Below are 18,192 nucleotides of genomic sequence, written 5' to 3'. Positions count from 1 at the left end.
CTCCATAGCGGAGCGAATCCTTATTGGCCACTTCGAAGAAGCTTCGCCTCTGAAGCCCAACGTTTTGTTTCTTAGACCTCGCGAGAACTTGGGCCGCCGCCGCCGCCGCGGTTCCAAAAGCAAGCTTGACGCCCGTGGGCGCCGCCATCTTGCTTCAGCGGAGCCTGAAGAGGCGGGTAGAGAGGACGCCCGGGCTCTTGGGGTGGGGGAGAACTTGTGGCGGGGAGGAAGGTGCGGCTTGTGGGTTGGAACCGGAGCCTTGGCTGCCGCTTCTCCCCTTTCGCTTCGCTGGGTCGCTTCCCCGGAGGTCGGTCCGACCAGACAGCAAGATGGCGGTGGAGTCTCGCGTTACTCAGGAGGAGATTAAGAAGGAGCCCGAGAAGCCTATCGATCGTGAGAAGGTGTGGGGAGGAGCTGGGGGAAGAGGCGGGAGGGCGCTTTCACACGTTACACGCCCGCGTTTGCAGCAGCGTGTATGCTTCACAGGGAGGGCTGGTTCACCTGTTGGGAGACTCTTCGTGATGGCCTGCTCAGACGTTCAGTGTTTAGCATTGGTGAACTAAGAGGTGCCTTTCTCTCAACCATACCGTTTACGTGTGTGTGTGTGTGTGTGTGTGTGTGTGTGTCCTATTTTATGGCTGAAGAAACGCTCGTTTAGATAAGTTGTCTAAGTGGTGTTAGAAAAAGTGGGGAGGGGTGTGTCTACACAAGCGGTCTCCCCCCCCCCCCCGAAAAGGCTTCCAATAGCAAACTTCAGTTTTTCCACTTTGGCTTGCTTTTATATCCATGGGATATTATATCTAATGGGAAAGGGCTAAGATGCAATAGCTTTTAAAAAAAATGTAGATACAAAACAGTAATAAAAGTACAAAAGGAATGAGAGTACAGAAGAGATTCGCATGCAGAAGACAATGTAAATAAGAAATATCAAGACATAAAACAGCAGCACTGCCTATTACACTATAAGAGAATTGACATAAAATAACAACCCACATATTATGCAGGTGTATTGATTGGAGCATCTTTTGAGCAGTTAATTTAATTAGCTAAAGTCTCAACCTTTATTTAGCCACAGTTTTTGCTAAACTTTGTAATTACATCCTACAGTGTTTTCTAGCCCTAGCGCAATTCTGTTACATGTGAAGAAAATTCCAAGTACCTCTAGATTTAAAAAAGGTTTCACTTAAGTGCCTTGAGGTTTCTTAGTCAAATGGTGTATAAAGTTTATGAAATAAATAATAACAAACGTTACAGAAAGGGCCAGCTTTTGTTATTATTTATTTCATAAAATTTATACATTGTAAAAAAAAACCCTCAAAATGGTTTATCATAGATTAAACAGATCCCTGTTCCATTTTAATGTATATAAGGTGTTGGCTTTTGTTATCAAAAGTAAAAGAAAAAATGCAATTAAATGTTAGAAATTATTTTTTAAGAGTACTTAACAATCTCAAATTTAATCTTAGATCTTGAAATATTTCCCCCCCCTTTGATAATTTTAGCTGCAAGTATTGATTAAAGGATAGTCTTTTCCCCATTACAGTGGTGCCTCGCAAGACGAAATTAATCCGTTCCGCGAGTCTCTTCATCTTGCGGTTTTTTCATCTTGCGAAGCACGGCTATTAGCGGCTTAGCGGCTATTAACGGCTTAGCGGCTTTAAGAAAAAGGAAACAAACTTGCAAGAAGCAAGCCCATAGGGAAAATCGTCTAGCGAAGTGACGCAAAAACCGAAAAACCCTTTCGTCTTGTGCGTTTTTCGTTTTGCGAGGCATTCGTCTTGCGGGGCACCACTGTACGTTAAGGACTTGGTCATAAGAAAGAATTTAAAAGTGTTGTATAAAAATGTAGGTTGAAAACAAAACCATTCTTGTATGTGGTGTAGGTTAGTTGAGTTTGTTGTCATTCATTGCTTGTTTTGCAGCAAGTGAATGGTCTCTTCTTTGCCTTACAGACCTGCCCCCTCCTTCTGAGGGTCTTCACCACCAATAATGGGCGCCATCACCGAATGGATGAGTTTGCCCGTGGAAACGTACCTTCCAGTGAACTGCAGATCTATACCTGGTGAGTGGCAGCAGTCTGAGCTGCACTTCTCCACTTGTAGCAATTTTGGTGTGGTAACTGAAGTTTGGTTGCCACACACTCGTCTACTGGACAGAGGCTGTTTTTTTCGTTGCTAGATGAAAGGCCAAACATCAACTGGTGAAGCTTTGATATGTTTGCCTCAGATATTGAAGGCCCAGAATCGCTGCCACCTCTTTTAGACAGTCTGGAGTAGAGCACTTGTGGAATCTATCCAGCTCTTACTCTTTGTTTTCTGCAGTCCTCGTCACTGACAAATACAGTCATACCTCAGGTTGAATGTGCTTCGGGTTGAGCGCGGCAACCTGGAAGTAATGGAGCGTGTTACTTCTGGGTTTCGCCGCTCACGCATGTGCAGACGCTCAAAATGACGTCACGTGCATGCGCGGAAGTGGCAAAACGCGGCATGCACAGATGCGCTGTTGCGTCTTACATTCTGTTCAGGATGTGAACGGGGCTCCGGAATGGATCCTGTTCGCATCCCGAGGTACCACTGTACCAGCCAGTTGGGAGAAAAACTTCCCAGTACTGCTTTTTTCCTGTGGAACAATGACTAAGGTCTTTTGGTTGTCCTCCCATTTTTTATGGGCCATCTGTTGAATGAGAAGAGGAGGCTTGTATCTACAGCACCTTTGTGAATGCAGTGCAGCCTATTTTTTAGCCCAGAATGCTTGCTGGGTCAGGAGGAGTGTCTCATACGGCACTTCTCACCCAGCAAATGCCCTGGTCCAAATTGGAATGTGACCGAGATGCAAAATTACAGTTATGTTTCTTGCTCCTAATGCTGTTGATTTCTGCATGAGTGTTCTGCAAATTGACAAAGAGCAGTTGAACAATAAGACACTCATTCTGGATTTTAGGTTATGGCATAGCCATAGTCTAATAGTTCTTTGTCCTATATAAAATAAACTCAGACTAATCCTTTGTGAAATCTCTAAAATGAGATGTAGTTCTTGATGCAGTTCACTGACCTCTTAAGAGTTTTGACTTAATATCACAATGTTAAAATCTAGGGATACTATATGACTTATAATGCTGCTTTTCTTCCAGGATGGATGCAACTCTAAAAGAACTGACAAGTTTAGTGAAAGAAGTCTACCCGGAAGCAAGGAAAAAGGGCACACATTTTAACTTTGCAATAGTCTTCACAGATCTTAAAAGGCCTGGTTACAGGTAATAGTCAAAGGAATCAGTAGATGCAAATTGTAGCAAAATCTGAAAAGTTCTAATGAAATTCTTCATAGGAATTCTAATACACTGGAAATTGTGCATTATAAAACATGTACTAGTAAGTGCCCATATATGCTGTAATCTGAACACCTAGGCTGTAAATGGGAAGTTTATTATGTGATTAGGTCCCTCCCTTTCCGCAGTCTGAGGAATGCCTTCCTAGGCAGTTGCAAAAGGGCATATAAGTACAGGTAACTCACAACGTAAACACATTTAACTTGTGCACATTCAACTTTCTGTGCGTAGAATTTTTAAAAAGGGGTGTGTAAAAATAGGGTGGACATCCAGGAGAAGAAAACCTTTGGAAATTCAACCCCCCCCCCCGCCCCCATTGCACGCAGTTTGTTGACTATATGTGGTTTTGGTTTTATCCCCATGTATGTTGGCAGTCACCTGTACTTGTATCTGCACTTTTCTAAGGGTCTCTAATTTAAAGCTACCAAACCCACTGCTGCTGATCGCAGGAGACAGTACTTGACTAGGTGGAACAAAGATATGGCTCATGTTCTTATTTTGGTCTTAATTTCTTTTTACAGGGTGAAAGAGATTGGCAGTACAATGTCAGGCAGAAAGGGCACAGATGATTCCATGACTCTGCAGTCTCAGAAGTTCCAGATAGGGGATTACCTGGACATAGCAATTACTCCCCCAAATCGAGCACCGCCTCCATCAGGTCGCATGAGACCTTATTAATATTTTGCTCTCTTCTAATGACCACACTACATGGTCATACAGATTACAAACGGCTTGTTTTTTTTTAATGCAAAGTGAAAATACTAGAAAACCTGTTAAGCTGTAGAAATACTGAAATTATGTTACTGTATATTTTTAGAAGGGTTTTCTTTTTCTGAATAGCTGAAAACCAGACACTGCAGTGTTTCTTAAAATGTGTAATGTTTGGCTAAAACACCACAAGCAGTCTTGAGGTATTTGAAGCCGTATATATATTGTAAGGCCAACCTGTAGTGTGGAAAAATTAAATGAGAGGTATTTCATAAGCGCACTGTAAGATTGCCTTTTAAGAAACATATTTTGAACAACTTTTTGAACATCCATAAAGTACCTATTTTGTCAGAAATCAGAGTCTACAACGCACTCTGGGAGAGCTGCATTTTCCCAGGTACAAAGGATTGAGTGTAGATGATGGGATTGCCAGTGCGGTGAGCACAACATCTGTGCTCAATAATTGCATATTCATTGTGCAAAAATATTCACCCTAATACAGCTGTAGTAGGACTTACACTATCAGATGGACAGAAGTGTCAAGGTTTGTTGAAAAGCATCCTGAAATTGGTCATAATAGAAGGAAATCATGGCAGCTTAACACCTGTAATATTACACCCTATTTTATTCACTGATGTGTAAGTGTGACCAGGAGGGCTACCATTTTTGCTTCTGGTTTTGACTGTATTTGACTACGAAAGGATTTGAACCACTTAAGGTATTCCCAATTTAAAATGCAATTGTTGCTTCAACTGGAAGTTACATCCTTAAAAATGGGAAGTTCTGAAAAATCTTCCATAGGCAAGGTTATCCATTGTTTCCACAGCTGTATGACTGTCTTGATATAATTAAGTCCTTGTTAAATAATTTTATTTTTTAAAACTTGTAAAAATAAAAGCAGTGACATAGCTTTGTAAAATGTGTTTCATGACAATGATAGCAGTTGCTATCAAAAACAAAAGCTGGAAGTTTTACTGTTGCTTGCTTGCCCACCTGCCCTTTTGTCTAGACATTACATCACATGCTGTAGACTGAAGATGTGATTCTCTCATGAATTGCTTGCTATAAAATTGAAAACATTCTCAATCATGATAGAACAGGATTGCTTTAGTTGGAACATTAGTGGGCGTTTTGCCCATAACAAAAATATGGGGCATTGTACAGTGGGACTTCTGCAGCCTCTCAAATCTGCCCCAGGGTCCTCTCTACAGCACATAAGTGGATGCCTTCTTAATACTGTGTTGAAACATTGGTAACAGACCATGGTTACCGTATTTTTCGCACCATAGGACGCTCCGTCCCATAGGACGCACCTAGTTTTTTGGGGGGGAAATAAAGGAAAAAAAATTTCCCTTTATTTCCCCCCCAAAAGCAGGTCAGGGAAACCGAACCAGGTCGAGGAACAGCGGGATGGTGGCGCTGCGCCTCCCTGCTGTCCCCCGAGCTTGTGGGGCTGGCTGATGTCTGCCTGGCGCGCGGGGCGCTCTGCTTCAGGGCGCCCCACCCGCCGGGCGGCAGGCTGCTATCCGCAGCTTGGGGAGCCTTGCGGGGAACTCCTGCAGGGCTCCCCACGCTGCGGGTGTCTGCCCAGCGTGAGGGGCTCTCTGATTCAGCGGGCCCCACCCGCCAGGCAGCAGGCTGCTATCCGCAGCTTGGGGAGCCTTGCGGGGAACTCCTGCAGGGCTCCCCACGCTGCAGATGTCTGCCTGGCGCGAGGGGCGCTCTGATTCAGGGCGCTCCACCCGCCGGGCGGCAGGCTGCTATCCGCAGCTTGGGGAGCCTTGCGGGGAACTCCTGCAGGGCTCCCCACGCTGCAGATGTCTGCCTGGCGCGAGGGGCGCTCTGATTCAGGGCGCCCCACCCGCCGGGCGGCAGGCTGCTCTCCGCAGCTTGGGGAGCCTTGCGGGGAACTGCTGCAGGGCTCCCCACGCTGCAGATGTCTGCCTGGCGCGAGGGGCGCTGTGCTTCAGGGCGCCCCACCCGCCGGGCGGCAGGCTGCTATCCGCAGCGTGGGGAGCCCTGCGGGGAACTCCTGCAAGGCTCCCCACGCTGCGGATATGTTCCCGAAGCGCCGGGCGCTCTGCTTTCAGGGCGCCCAACGCTCCGGGAAGCAGGCTACCATCCGCAGCCTAGACACGGCTAGCGGAGCGCTGCGCTAATCCCGAAGTTTGGGGCGTGCGGAGCTCAGCGCGCCCCAAGCTTCTGGGTGCAGGCAAGGGCGCGCTGAGCTCCGCACGCTCCAAGCTTCGGGATTAATGCAGCACTCCGCTAGCCGTGGGAGAGCTGGGTCTCCCATGGCTAGCGGATAGCTTCCTGAAGCCTGGAGAGCGAGAGGGGTCGGTGCGCACCGACCCCTCTCGCTCTCCAGGCTTCAGTGAAAGCCTGCATTCGCTCCATAGGACGCACACACATTTTCCCTTGCTTTTTAGGAGGGAAAAAGTGCGTCCTATGGTGCGAAAAATACGGTAAGTATGAACACTTACAATCCTGAATGTTCCATCTAACGTTTTTTAATAAAAAAAACCCATCAAATTTAAAAAACCACAATGGCAACTCCCGCAGTCCTAAAAATATGCAGAAAATTTGCGGGCAGGGGGAGGGTGGATTTAAAGATCAAATTAGTTTAAGAGCAGGGCAGCAGAGTTGGCCACTCTTACTACTTTCCCCTCGCTTCTACCATCCTTACGTATCAGCTCACAAGCAGGATTTAAACAAATATTTAATAAATGCAGTCGTAACTTCCATAAGCATGGAGATACAGGTTTTCATAATGTATTTGGGGGTCTCTGGGGAAATGAAAGAAGAGACTATAGTTTTAGTTAAACTGGTTGCCAAACAGTTAGAAATAAATATTCTGATATTTTCCCATGGAGTTTGCTGGACAATCTTCATTATAGAAGCCTCTAAAAAGCCAAGTCATAGCCTTCATCCATACTACTTTCTGCAAATGTAATAGAAAAACAAACAAAGCAGTTAAATATTGGCACCATGTTCAAGTGACTTCCATTGAAACATGCCCGTTTGTATTCATTTCATAGGGGTCTTGACTAAAGGACAGCCATCTTGGTTTTTTTTTTTTTTAATGTAAAGATTCACTCTTCTAATGAACTGCTAAGTCTGAAAGTGGAAACACATTGCATTCCTTCTTCACCAGTCTTTGAACTCCTGTTCACCTTTTCCTCCAATAAATGTGGGTCATGCCCAGGCAACGAGAGCTGATTTGAGTAATGGGATTTTCAATTAGCCCAATCTCACCTTTCAGTCTATCCTCCTTTCTATTAGACACTGATAAGGCTCTTGGTGGCTATGTTCTACTTCCAGTGTCAGCTGCAGTTTGCCTCTGAATGCCAGCAGCAAGGAATCTCAAGTCAGAAGAGTGCTGTTATGCTCAAATCCTGCTTTTGGGCTTCCCCATAGGCATCTAGTTTACCACTGTGGGAACAGGATGCTGGGCTAGACAGGCCACTGGCCTGATGCAGACCTATTCTTAATATATACTGAATCTTAAAACTTCAACAAGATATTGGCAGTAGCTCTGTATCCACACAGTGTTTCCAAGAACTATGACTGGTTGCAGGAGAGTTCCCCGACAGCTAGCTTTCATTGATGCCATGTGGTGGGTTGGAATTGTGGCTGGGTGCAAACCCACATATACAGCAAGAGGCAGGGATGAGTAGGGGTCCTGTTCTTTGGACACCATGCCACAAATCTACCTACTAATTCCAGACCTTTGCAAGGGGCAGCGAGTGCCTCATATGCCTGCACACAGTACAATGCTACTTCCACTGAGTGTCTGGAAAGCCAGACAGGTGTGTGTGGAATACCTCATGCTCAAATCTCACCTGTTTTCTTTGTTCCCGGTATCAAGAACAGGCTGTTTTTCAAACTGTGTAGCAATTCCTACACGAGTCCCCTTTTCCAGTGATCTGTATGCTTCTGCCTTTGGATTGTATTTTGACAAGATCTGTAACAAAAAATAATAATAATTAAGTAGATGATGTTAGAGAAGCGTGGACCTTTCCAAGTTTTATACTTTCCATGCACAAGGAAAACAATTTGCTGGCAAAAATGTCAAAATCTGCATTAGCAGCAGGAAGGTTTAACTTGTTCACCTGAGAAATCTGCCTTGGAATCACGGTTATTTCAGGAGGAGGAGGAGGGGAACTGAACAGGCTACTGTAATCTGATATTTCTGGAGGAGGCAGTTCTTCAAGCCTATCCAGTACTGCTGAAGGTGGTTCAAGATACTCCAGATACTTGTCTGAATGAGGGACAGGCGGAACAGTGCCGTATCCAACAACTGTATTATTTGGGACACATGTCTGCTGTAAGGAAAAAAACCCAAAGAATTGTAATGTTCAGATAATGAAATACAAGGACTATTTTTTATTTTAAAAATCATGCAGTTAAGACATCCTTTGAAGATCTTCATTGTTAAAAGCTTTTCCTATGAGTACAGCATGGTGCAGAAGTCCCATTAAGAGACCCATTTCATTTACAAAAGAAAAACTCGGTGCTTACTTTAGGTTTTGTTAGCAGAGACTCTGTATCTGGAAGAGACGTTTCTGTCATATGATTAGAGGCATCCAATTTATTACTCTCTGGGGATATGGCATCCTTTCTGCTGGGAATCTTCAAGCCAGGTGTGCAGAACTCAGGTGCAGCGGGTGAAGCCATATAATCGTCATCTGAAAACACAGTATATGATTGGCAATTTCACACAGATAGTGAGTCTACAAATTCATCCAGGCGTAAAAGGATGAAAATGCAGAACTGAGGACCACACTTCCATGAATGAAGAGTTCTCACCGGACCCAGAGATTTATATCTGAATGCAATAGAAACTTTCATCACTGGTGAATGCAAGCTTTTGGCCTTTCTGCATAGCAGAATTTGATATATGCCTCTGAACAGTTACATTCAGATAATGAAATCAGCAACAAGTTTTCCCAAATTCTGAAACTCCTTATCAGGATAAATTGTCATCACTCTCTCAATTCATACCCACTTCAGTGGTTTCTGGTCCATTTCCAGACCAAATTCAATGTACTGGATATGACCTTAGGCCGGGGCAGCCAGCAAGGTGCCTACCTTGAGAACAAATTATCCAAAGGGCTGCAGCCTCCTTCAATATCAACTAGGGCCACCCTCCTGCTTGTCCCATCATCTGATGTTCAACTGATGGTGGTATCTCGTGTGGTTGGTTGCCTCTAGGCTCCAGAACCTATCCCCTTCCCGAATGAAGTCAAATACATTTTTCATTCCAGCAGCCTTTAGGTGTGTTGAATAGGCAATTGTTTTGTTTCGCTCCTGGTTTTAAATTGGAGCTGCTTACTAGATTTTATTTCAGCTTTCATTCTGCCTGTTCTTTGTTTTTCTTAGACTGTTTTTATGAAACTTGTGAGCTGCCTTGAACCTTTTTCTAGACAGAAAGGCAGTATATAAAGGTTTTTAAGGGCAGTGGGTGCAGAACAGCTTCAACCTATATTTGGATAGCCCAAGATGTTGTAAGTTATTCAACTGTATGAAATATCAATTAAAAATATTTTTATTCAATTTCTAAATAAATGCGCTTCCCAGTTATTTTCTTTGTACCGATTGGTCAAAACACTGGAAGAACAGATTTACTTATTAGGCTGCAATTCTAAACACAATTTCTAGGGAATAAGCTCTATTAAAATGAGACTGACTTCTGAGTAAATATGCAAAGGCTCACTCAAGAACAACTATTCTTTTTAAAGAAAACTGATTAAGAGAGCCTGGAATATCCCTGAAACCAGGCCTCCACAGGCTCCCTTTGGATAACTCTTTACTTTCATTACATTTCTTCTAGCTCACAGACCCCCACGGCACACATATTCCCTGGAGATCTTCCAAGTTCCAGCTAGGTAGCAGCCTCACATGCCTTCAGACCCTATACTCTGGAATCTCTTTAGTTACAAGCCTAGGGTATTTGAATGATTCCTTACGGAAAAGAAATCACTAGCCTAATTTGAATACACAGGGCTTACCACAAAATTTGTTCTTTTGCTTAGGTGTAGCTAGGTTCTTGTTTGATTCCAATTCCACTGCAGATTCACTCGGTTTATTATTAGCTTGCCTAAGGATAAGACAAAAATATTGTCACATCATATCAACTCCCTTCTCTTTTCAGTAATTGTGAATGGGCAGAGGGGAACAAACTTAAGCACAAGTAAAATAAAATAGACACATTTTCCCTGTTTACTCCGGTCTCCATTTCCATCCTGTTCCTCCTGTGTTGAATTATAGACTGTAAGCCTCTTGGAAGGGAACTTTACAAAGTACATGCACTCAAATATTTGGGAGACTGCAGTTTATTAAGGAGGCTCAAGGAGATGCCCTCTACTCTCCCTCTTTCATGACTTCAACACAGATCCATCACCCACACTTGCGACCATCTTTTCTGATAGCTCAACTCTCTTCCACAGTCCCATCGCAGGTTGGATGGGGAGATGGGGGCTTGCTTTTCTTCTCCCCAGCGCTAGGTTATTACTGATGGCGTCCGGAAGGGGATGGAGTTATTTTGTGCATTTTCTTTTTTTTAAACTGGAAACCATTAGCTGAAAGTGTTTTGTACAAAAGGCAGAATTAAAAAATCTCAAAAAAAAGAGTAAATGGTTAATTGGTCTTCCAGCTGGGGGGTCAGAACCCACTACTTGGGCTCAGCCTGATTCAAGATAGATTGCAACAGCAGTACCAGCACCGTATAAACATGTTTTTTTTAAAAAAGGAAAAAAATGAGCCTCCAAGTGCATACTTGGGTTAAAACGGGGAGGGGGGTGCAGTTCTGAGTCAGAAAACGTTGAAGACTACTGCTCTAAAATGATGGTGCCATTAGAGGGTAGCAGCAAGTCTCACCCTCCTCCCACTAAATATTTGTGTGCACACAAAATCTGCAAATCTGCTGGCCGATCACCTCAAGGATGGAAAGTGTCATTAGACAGAAATGAGAACCCGTGTATTTTTGTAACTCTCAAAGGATGTCACTTACCTACTGTTTTTGGGATTGAGTAGGAAGATGGTTTGATCTACCACTAAACTTGTGGTATCATCATTCAAACCCATTTTATACCCATAGATACGAAACTGTTCTGCCTTGGGTGATAAACGCTCAGAATAATCCACTCTCGGTTCCTCCTTCTGTGCATATGTGGGCTGATTATGCAAGATGCCTGAAGTACTTGGGAGAGCATATTTTGAAAGGCCAAAATCTGAAAGCTGTGGAATTTGCAGCAGAGCATGAGGTGCAGATGATTGTTCAGGAAAATCAAGAATTTTGGGCTCTTCTTCAGCAGATGTAGACTCAGGGTTAATTTCAGCTTCATCCTGTTTTGCTTTATTAAAAAGATAATCTGCTTAGTTTCAAAAATAGCCAACTTTTAATGCTGACACCAAACCCTACATATACTAAGTAAAATAGTAACACCGTCACCCAACCCCACCCCCACCCACCTTTCTCCACCTCTTCCCCCCTTTTCTTCCCAATGTCTCAACAAATGAAACTGATTTGTAAAAATGTTACATGGGGGAAAAAATACAAGAGAGACATTGCAAACACTTTTGTAAAACAAGAAAATCTTTAATAAAATAATAATAATAATAATAATAAACCCCAACTTTTTAAAAAGACTGAATTGCTCATAGCCATTTCTACATTTCTGATCTCCTAATCGCAGGAGATCAAGAGTATTAGCACAGTATAGTGAAATACAGTGGTGCCTCGCAAGACGAAATTAATTCGTTCTGCGAGTTTTTTCGTCTTGCGAAGCACGGTCAAGTCGCAACTGCACCTCTTCAAGCGGTTTTAAGAAAAAGGAAACAAACTTGCAAGACATTTTCGTCTTGCGAAGCAAGCCCATAGGGAAATTCGTCTTGCGAAGCAACTCAAAAAACGAAAAACTCTTTCGTCTTGCGAGTTTTTCGTCTTCCGAGGCATTCGTCTTGCGAGGTACCACTGTATCTGAATTTATGTTAATACAGGGTTATGGTTTAATATTTAGCAGATTCTCTTGTAGGGTGGATTTGTTTTAAATCAAATCGATTTAAATCACTAGTCAGCAAGACTGATTTAAATAATCTTTTTTCTTTTTCTTTAAAAAGACTAATTCTTCCTGGTATTACCGTAATATTTACAACCAGATGAAGGTTTCATTTTTGGAATAATAAATATTCACAGTAGTTTTTACAGTTATATCAAAAATTACTGATTTGGTTATACTATTAGAAATACATAGACAGATAATTATGAAATTATTGTGAGGTTTAATAAGTTAACTGTTTATATTTTGACAACTTTTCTGCTGTATTTTATTGGAAGGAGAAAAATAATCATTTCCTTAATAACAATTTAAACAATTTATTTAACTGAAACAATAACATTATAGCATATGTATCCATGTTTGTTAACTGATGTGGTTAAACAATTAAAAATAAATAAATCTTAGACTGAGTTTTAGCACACATGAAAAACTTAAAACAAATCCCTATTTTCTATTTAAGTTAAATAGAAAAATATCTTTAGAATGATTTTTTCTCCAAAAGCATTTAAGTTTAAAAATCTGATTAAAATTTTTAAAAATCTGTTGTTTTAAAAGAAAATCATCAATTTTTATCCACCCTGTTCTCTTGTAGTCAAGCTTCGCAAACTCAATTAAAATTCTAGTTCAAACTGACTATAAAAGAAGTTATAATAAAGCCTGGTTACTACATCATCATCATCATCATCATCATCATCATCATAATAATAATAATAATAAACCATTGTGAGGATTGATATATACTAATAATGGTATAGGGGACACGGGTGGCGCTGTGGGTTAAACCACAGAGCCTAGAATTTGCCAATCAGAAGGTTGGCGGCTCGAATCCCCGCAATGGGGTGAGCTCCTGTTGCTCGGTCCCTGCTCCTGCCAACCTAGCAGTTCGAAAGCATGTCAAAGTGCAAGTAGATAAATAGGTATCGCTCCGGTGGGAAGGTAAATGCCGTTTCCATGTGCTGCTCTGGTTCACCAGAAGCGGCTTAGTCATGCTGGCCACATGACCTGGAAGCTGTACGCCGGCTCCCTCAGCCAATAAAGCGAGATGAGCACTGCAACCCCAGAGTCGATCATGACTGGACCTAATGGTCAGGGGTCCCTTTACCTTTAATAATGGTATAGCAAACTATAGAAGAGGAGTGGAATTTCATGGGTAATAGGAAGAAATAGCAGTGAGGGAGGTACATAATATATTCCAGAGCTCCTAAGCATAGTTAGGAAACAAGGAACTCTACCAGTCGAATGCAGCTTAAAAAAAGAAAGAAAAGTAAACCTGACTAGCTACACCAGAATATGGATGCACACTTGAATGCAAACACCACTGAAAGCAATTCAATGTGGGCAGTATCTGCAACTGGATGGAAGGTTTATTATGCAAATCTTAACACAGCAAGAGATATTTGGGCATAAACCTCAGAAGTATATTAAAGAATTACATAAAAGCATATAGCTTCCACAGCTTCAGTACTTATAGGCATATAGCAGTTATATAAGTCAGAGCTTTTAATTAAAAGGATTCTAAGCACATTTTACACTAGAATAAAAAGGAGGATGACTGGAGTGAGTGAGCATGCAACAAAAGTATTAGCAATTTCCAAGCTGAAAGCTTCTATTGCATTCTGTAAAAACACCCAATATGTTCTTTAATTTTAAAAATGCACATACAGCGATAAGTGAAATGTGGAATATATTCATAGTTACCTGCATCCTCGGCAACAATGGGTTTGTAGCCATATTTCTGGAAGAAGTCTCTTATTTTCCCAAGATCTGTTGAAGTTCGTTTCATCAAAACTTTAGTGGCTTTCAAGAAATAATATGTAGCATCTCTTTCTGAAGAACTCTTACAAAGAGTATTATCAGCATCACTCTTCAATTAAAAAAAAGAGTTTATCTTTAGACAATACTGAACAGTTTGTATAGGTCAGCAAGCAGTATGGCAGGATTATGACACCAGTTTTTTATCATTGCCAACAGAAAAGCAGCAACAAAGGGTTCTTTTTTTTAAACGAAGGGAAAAAATTCTTCTACAAAATATGAATGATATACTGTATTTTTCGCTCTATAAGACACACCAGACCATAAGACACACCTAGTTTTGGGAAGAGGAAAACAAGAAAAAAAATATTCTGAATCCCAGAAGCCGGAACAGCAGGAAGAATCGCTGCGCAGCGATCCTTTTCACTGTTCTGGCTTCTGGGATAGCTGCGCAGCCTGCATTTGCTCCATAAGACACACACACATTTCCCCATACTTTTTAGGAGGGAAAAAGTGCGTCTTGTAGAGCGAAAAATACAGTATTCCTCCACATGCTTTTGGAGGATTAGAGCCAACATTGTATATCACTGATGGATAATTTGGTGCAAGCTTAACAGAAGTATTTTAATTTTCCTGCATATTTAGAATCATAGCTGACACACAGGAAGAAAACAAATGTTACCCCTCACTACTAATGTGACTTACTCCATAAATGCAGAAATGTAAACATTCACTACCAAACAGGACTTATCTTCATGCTTACATTTAGTCCTTTATTTCAGAGTGCATAGAATCAGAGAATTGTAGAGTTGGAAGGGATTCCAAGGATCATCAAGTCCAACTCCCCGCGATGCAGGAATCTCAACTAAAGCATCCATGACAGATGGCCATCCAACCTCTGCTTAAAAACCTCCAAGGAAGGAGAGATCAGTCCCTTCCACTGTCAAACAGCTTTTACTGTCAGAAACTTCTTCCTGATGTATAGCTGGAAATCTCCTTTCTTGTAACTTGAAGCCATTGGTTTGAGTCGTACCAGGTAGGACTCGAACCAATGCTGACTAGCTCTTTCTTTAGAATTTCAGTGAATTAGAACTTGGCATACCTAATACATAACCAGTGAAATTACAGCAAGAGTTTTAAAAGGTGGAGCAGGGGTTGTGGAGAATGGATCAAAAGTACCTTTAGCATTCTGACTTCAGAGAACAGTTCGTGTAAGTACCTCATTGGTGAATCTTCTTCAAATTCTTCAAGCCATGTTTTTAAATGAAAATGGATTTAGAAAGAAAACACAATTCAGTATCTTTAAGGTATTCTGCAGGACAGCAGTTCCCAAACTATTTTTCCTACGGACCATTTGAAAAAATCACTAATGGTCTTGCTGGACCATTTTCCACCTCATTGTAGCAATGCACTGTGCTAGATGCTGTATGATTTTTAATTACAATTTTATTTCTTATATTTTATTGTATTACAATTTGAATTCCATAGAATACTATGTAAAATACAATAAATAATAAAATACCATGTAATTTTTTATTTTAGTTTCATGGGTCTTCCTTACCTGTGTCATCACTCTGAAAAATCTGCTTCAGCTGCTCGGCCTCTTTTTCCACAGTGACCGCTAAGGTTCGCAGTTTGTTGAAGAACATGCTGCTGACGTCCATAGTGAAGGAAAACCCTAGACAAAGCAGCAGGTTTTTGTTGCTATTGGCATAATTTGCAGAAAGAATACAGAGCAACTTTTCAACAAATAGGCAGAACACAAGCCATAGAAGAGTAATATATATATATATATATATATATATATATATATATATATATATAAAGTTTTAACAGCTCAGCTTTGGGAAATTTGGTTGTTTTGCAAGAGACTTTCCTCACAATCAGTTTAATCCAAGGAACACCTGCAGCAGAATAAATTTGTGTCACATACACTGCAGGATATTGTGTGTTGTCATTAGCTACCATTGATACAACACCCATAAAGATCTGACATTTCTGAGACTTTTCAGTGCATAGGAAATGCCACAGTTTTGTGTGTTATTATCATTGATAATTATATTTTTTGGATTCAAGTTGAAGTGAAATTCCATTCCCTTTGAAATAAAGTACCAAAGAATACTGCAATTTTATGAGAAGCCATCACCCTAATAATTCAAAGAATATCTTCCTCAAAAAGCAACCAGCTGTAGCTACAGCTTGCCAGTGTGCTTTGTTGCCTCTTTTACTATGCCATATACAAATGATGTTATTACAGAATAAAGCATGGGATAGTATATTGTAGCTAATCTAAGCTATACATCTGCATTCTAATTTGTGAGCCTCAGGCCAGGGACTGTGCATTTTAATTTTGCTCAGGACTTTGAGCCCTTCTATAAAGAATAAATGGCAGTGATTATTTAAACAAACAGATTCAAATATTTTATTATTAGTTAATATATTTGTACACCACCCTTCAGAGGGCGGTTCACAACATAAAAATGCAAAACAAGAACATAAAATACATATTATGTATTTTACATACAAACACAGTTAAAAGACAATAGCCAAAGGCCAGGTTATGGAGAAAGGTTTCTGCCTGGTGCCTGAAGATATTTAATGAAGGTGAGGGAGAGAGCATTTCCTAGCAGGAAGCCACAGTAGAAAAGACCCGTTCTCATGCTGCTACCCTCCAGCAGAGGTGGTCCTTGAGAACCTCTATTTCCTGAGAGTAAGATCCACTGAAACCAATTTTCTTCTGAGTAGGCACTGCACTGCAAGACTGAACTTTTTATAAGGTCCTAGACCACTCAGGTCCAGGCTTTTTTGTAGATCACCTTGACCGCTATATCTCCACACTCAAAAGATGAAGTGCTCAGTGTGCAGCTACTGACAAGGCCTTCAGTACGGTTGTACAAATATTATTAAATTCTGCCCCCTCCCTGATTAGACAGGCACCTATTGCCCTGTGCTTTGGACATCTACTCAAACCTCTGCTTTTTACTCAGGCCTTCCTCCAGCTAATTATTACTTTAGCCCATGGCCAATACAATCTACCATGAATGACTTTTAATATGCTTTGCAATTTTGTTTTGATATTTCACTTTAAGCATTTTATAAATCCTTAAAAATGTGGATCAAGCCAAGGCCTCTTCAGTCCAGCATACTAGGGCCAGCCAGATGCTTTGGAAGCTTCCTAGTGGAGTTTGAAGATAACTCTCCCTTAGTAACCTCACTATCCAAGAACACGCTTTCCAGTTATATAAAAAGAAACGTTTTACATGCTGCTGTTATTTTAATGTTGCTAAACTCTATATCTATATTACCACACTACACCTTAGAATGCTTAATGGTATATTTTATTGCTGCATTGCATCCACCTTGGGAGAATTGTTGTTTAGTCGTGTCCGACTCTTCGTGACCCCATGGACCAGAGCACGCCAGGCACTCCTGTCTTCCACTGCCTCCCGCAGTTTGGTCAAACGCATGTTGGTAGCTTCGAGAACACTGTCCAACCATCTCGTCCTCTGTCGTCCCCTTCTCCTTGTGCCCTCCATCTTTCCCAACATCAGGGTCTTTTCCAGGGAGTCTTCTCTTCTCATGAGGTGGCCAAAGTACTGGAGCCTCAGCTTCACGATCTGTCCTTCCAGTGAGCACTCAGGGCTGATTTCCTTCAGAATGGATCAGTTTGATCTTCTTGCAGTCCATGGGACTCTCAAGAGTCGCCTCCAGCACCATAATTCAAAAGCATCCATTCTTCGGCGATCAGCCTTCTTTATGGTCCAGCTCTCACTTCCCATACATCACTACTGGGAAAACCATAGCTTTAATTATACGGACCTTTGTCAGCAAGGTGATGTCTCTGCTTTTTAAGATGCTACCTTAAAAAGAACTGATGATGTTGTTCAACCACTATTAAGGCTTTCCAAAACTTGCCCTCCCCACGTTTTAAAGAAAAACCTGAAAGGTGCAGAAGACAAAAAGGAGCCTTACCGTTGCCACGCTCGGGGAGCCTGCAACTTCTCTGCCTTCTTCCACACGACCGCTCACTAACACCTATTTACAGCCCCTCTCCCTACGGGCAGGAACAATAAAACGTTGAGGGGGGCGAGAAACAAACGCGCGCAGACTCCTGCCCAGTAAAAGGGACCTTTTTGAAGACCAGCAAACGGGGTGGGGTGGAATTGCTCCTTTAAATCTCTCTGTGTCTCCAACACCTACCGCTTTTCTCTCACGCCACACCCCCCCCTCCCGCCTCGACGTTTGAATCTGCCAGCTCAACGGTTGGTCAGCTGGGAAGCGAGCGAGCCAGCCCCGCCCTTGCTTACTTTCCACGCCTCTTCAGTGAACCTGGGAAGTGGGGTGGGA

General features: G+C 41.9%; 2 protein-coding genes across 3 annotated transcripts; one reads left to right on the top strand and one right to left on the bottom strand.

The window, feature by feature from the left end:
* Positions 1-34: 34 nt before the first annotated feature.
* On the top strand, positions 35-9,601 carry SAP18 (Sin3A associated protein 18). The gene is made up of 5 exons (XM_083609341.1): positions 35-401; positions 1,953-2,062; positions 3,131-3,253; positions 3,847-5,304; positions 6,504-9,601. Exons 1-4 carry the CDS (start codon positions 330-332, stop codon positions 4,001-4,003), a joined length of 462 nt encoding a protein of 153 aa, XP_083465467.1. The 5' UTR covers positions 35-329; the 3' UTR covers positions 4,004-5,304; positions 6,504-9,601.
* SKA3 (spindle and kinetochore associated complex subunit 3) lies at positions 6,735-18,142 on the bottom strand. 2 transcript variants are annotated; one of them, XM_083609219.1, is made up of 11 exons: positions 18,046-18,136; positions 17,818-17,899; positions 15,407-15,523; positions 15,025-15,089; positions 13,792-13,957; positions 11,046-11,388; positions 10,045-10,133; positions 8,555-8,721; positions 8,146-8,358; positions 7,876-7,997; positions 6,735-6,974 (listed from the first exon to the last, which is right to left on the bottom strand). In XM_083609219.1, the coding sequence occupies exons 3-11, from the start codon at positions 15,507-15,509 to the stop codon at positions 6,968-6,970; spliced, it is 1,275 nt and encodes a 424-aa protein (XP_083465345.1). In that variant the 5' UTR covers positions 15,510-15,523; positions 17,818-17,899; positions 18,046-18,136; the 3' UTR covers positions 6,735-6,967. The 2 variants fall into 2 exon arrangements, with proteins under 2 accessions (XP_083465345.1, XP_083465346.1); XM_083609220.1 differs by lacking the exon at positions 17,818-17,899 and having other exon boundaries at positions 18,046-18,142.
* Between the last annotated feature and the right edge of the window lie 50 nt (positions 18,143-18,192).

This window comes from Podarcis filfolensis (assembly GCF_964270895.1).
Source record: "Podarcis filfolensis genome assembly, chromosome: 4".
Taxonomy (NCBI): domain Eukaryota; kingdom Metazoa; phylum Chordata; class Lepidosauria; order Squamata; family Lacertidae; genus Podarcis; species Podarcis filfolensis.
This window is presented reverse-complemented; position numbering and strand designations above follow the sequence as displayed.

Excerpts from the sequence above, each read along its gene's own strand:
- SKA3 (XM_083609220.1), bottom strand. The coding sequence starts at position 15,509 with ATGGACGTCAGCAGCATGTTCTTCAACAAACTGCGAACCTTAGCGGTC. Across the intron at positions 15,090-15,406 it reads TTTTCAGAGTGATGACACAG|AATTTGAAGAAGATTCACCA; the intron begins GTAAGGAAGACC and ends CATGGCTTGAAG. Across the intron at positions 7,998-8,145 it reads TTCCAAGGCAGATTTCTCAG|ATCTTGTCAAAATACAATCC; the intron begins GTGAACAAGTTA and ends TTTTTGTTACAG.
- SAP18 (XM_083609341.1), top strand. The coding sequence starts at position 330 with ATGGCGGTGGAGTCTCGCGTTACTCAGGAGGAGATTAAGAAGGAGCCC. Across the intron at positions 2,063-3,130 it reads GAACTGCAGATCTATACCTG|GATGGATGCAACTCTAAAAG; the intron begins GTGAGTGGCAGC and ends CTTTTCTTCCAG. Across the intron at positions 3,254-3,846 it reads CTTAAAAGGCCTGGTTACAG|GGTGAAAGAGATTGGCAGTA; the intron begins GTAATAGTCAAA and ends TTCTTTTTACAG.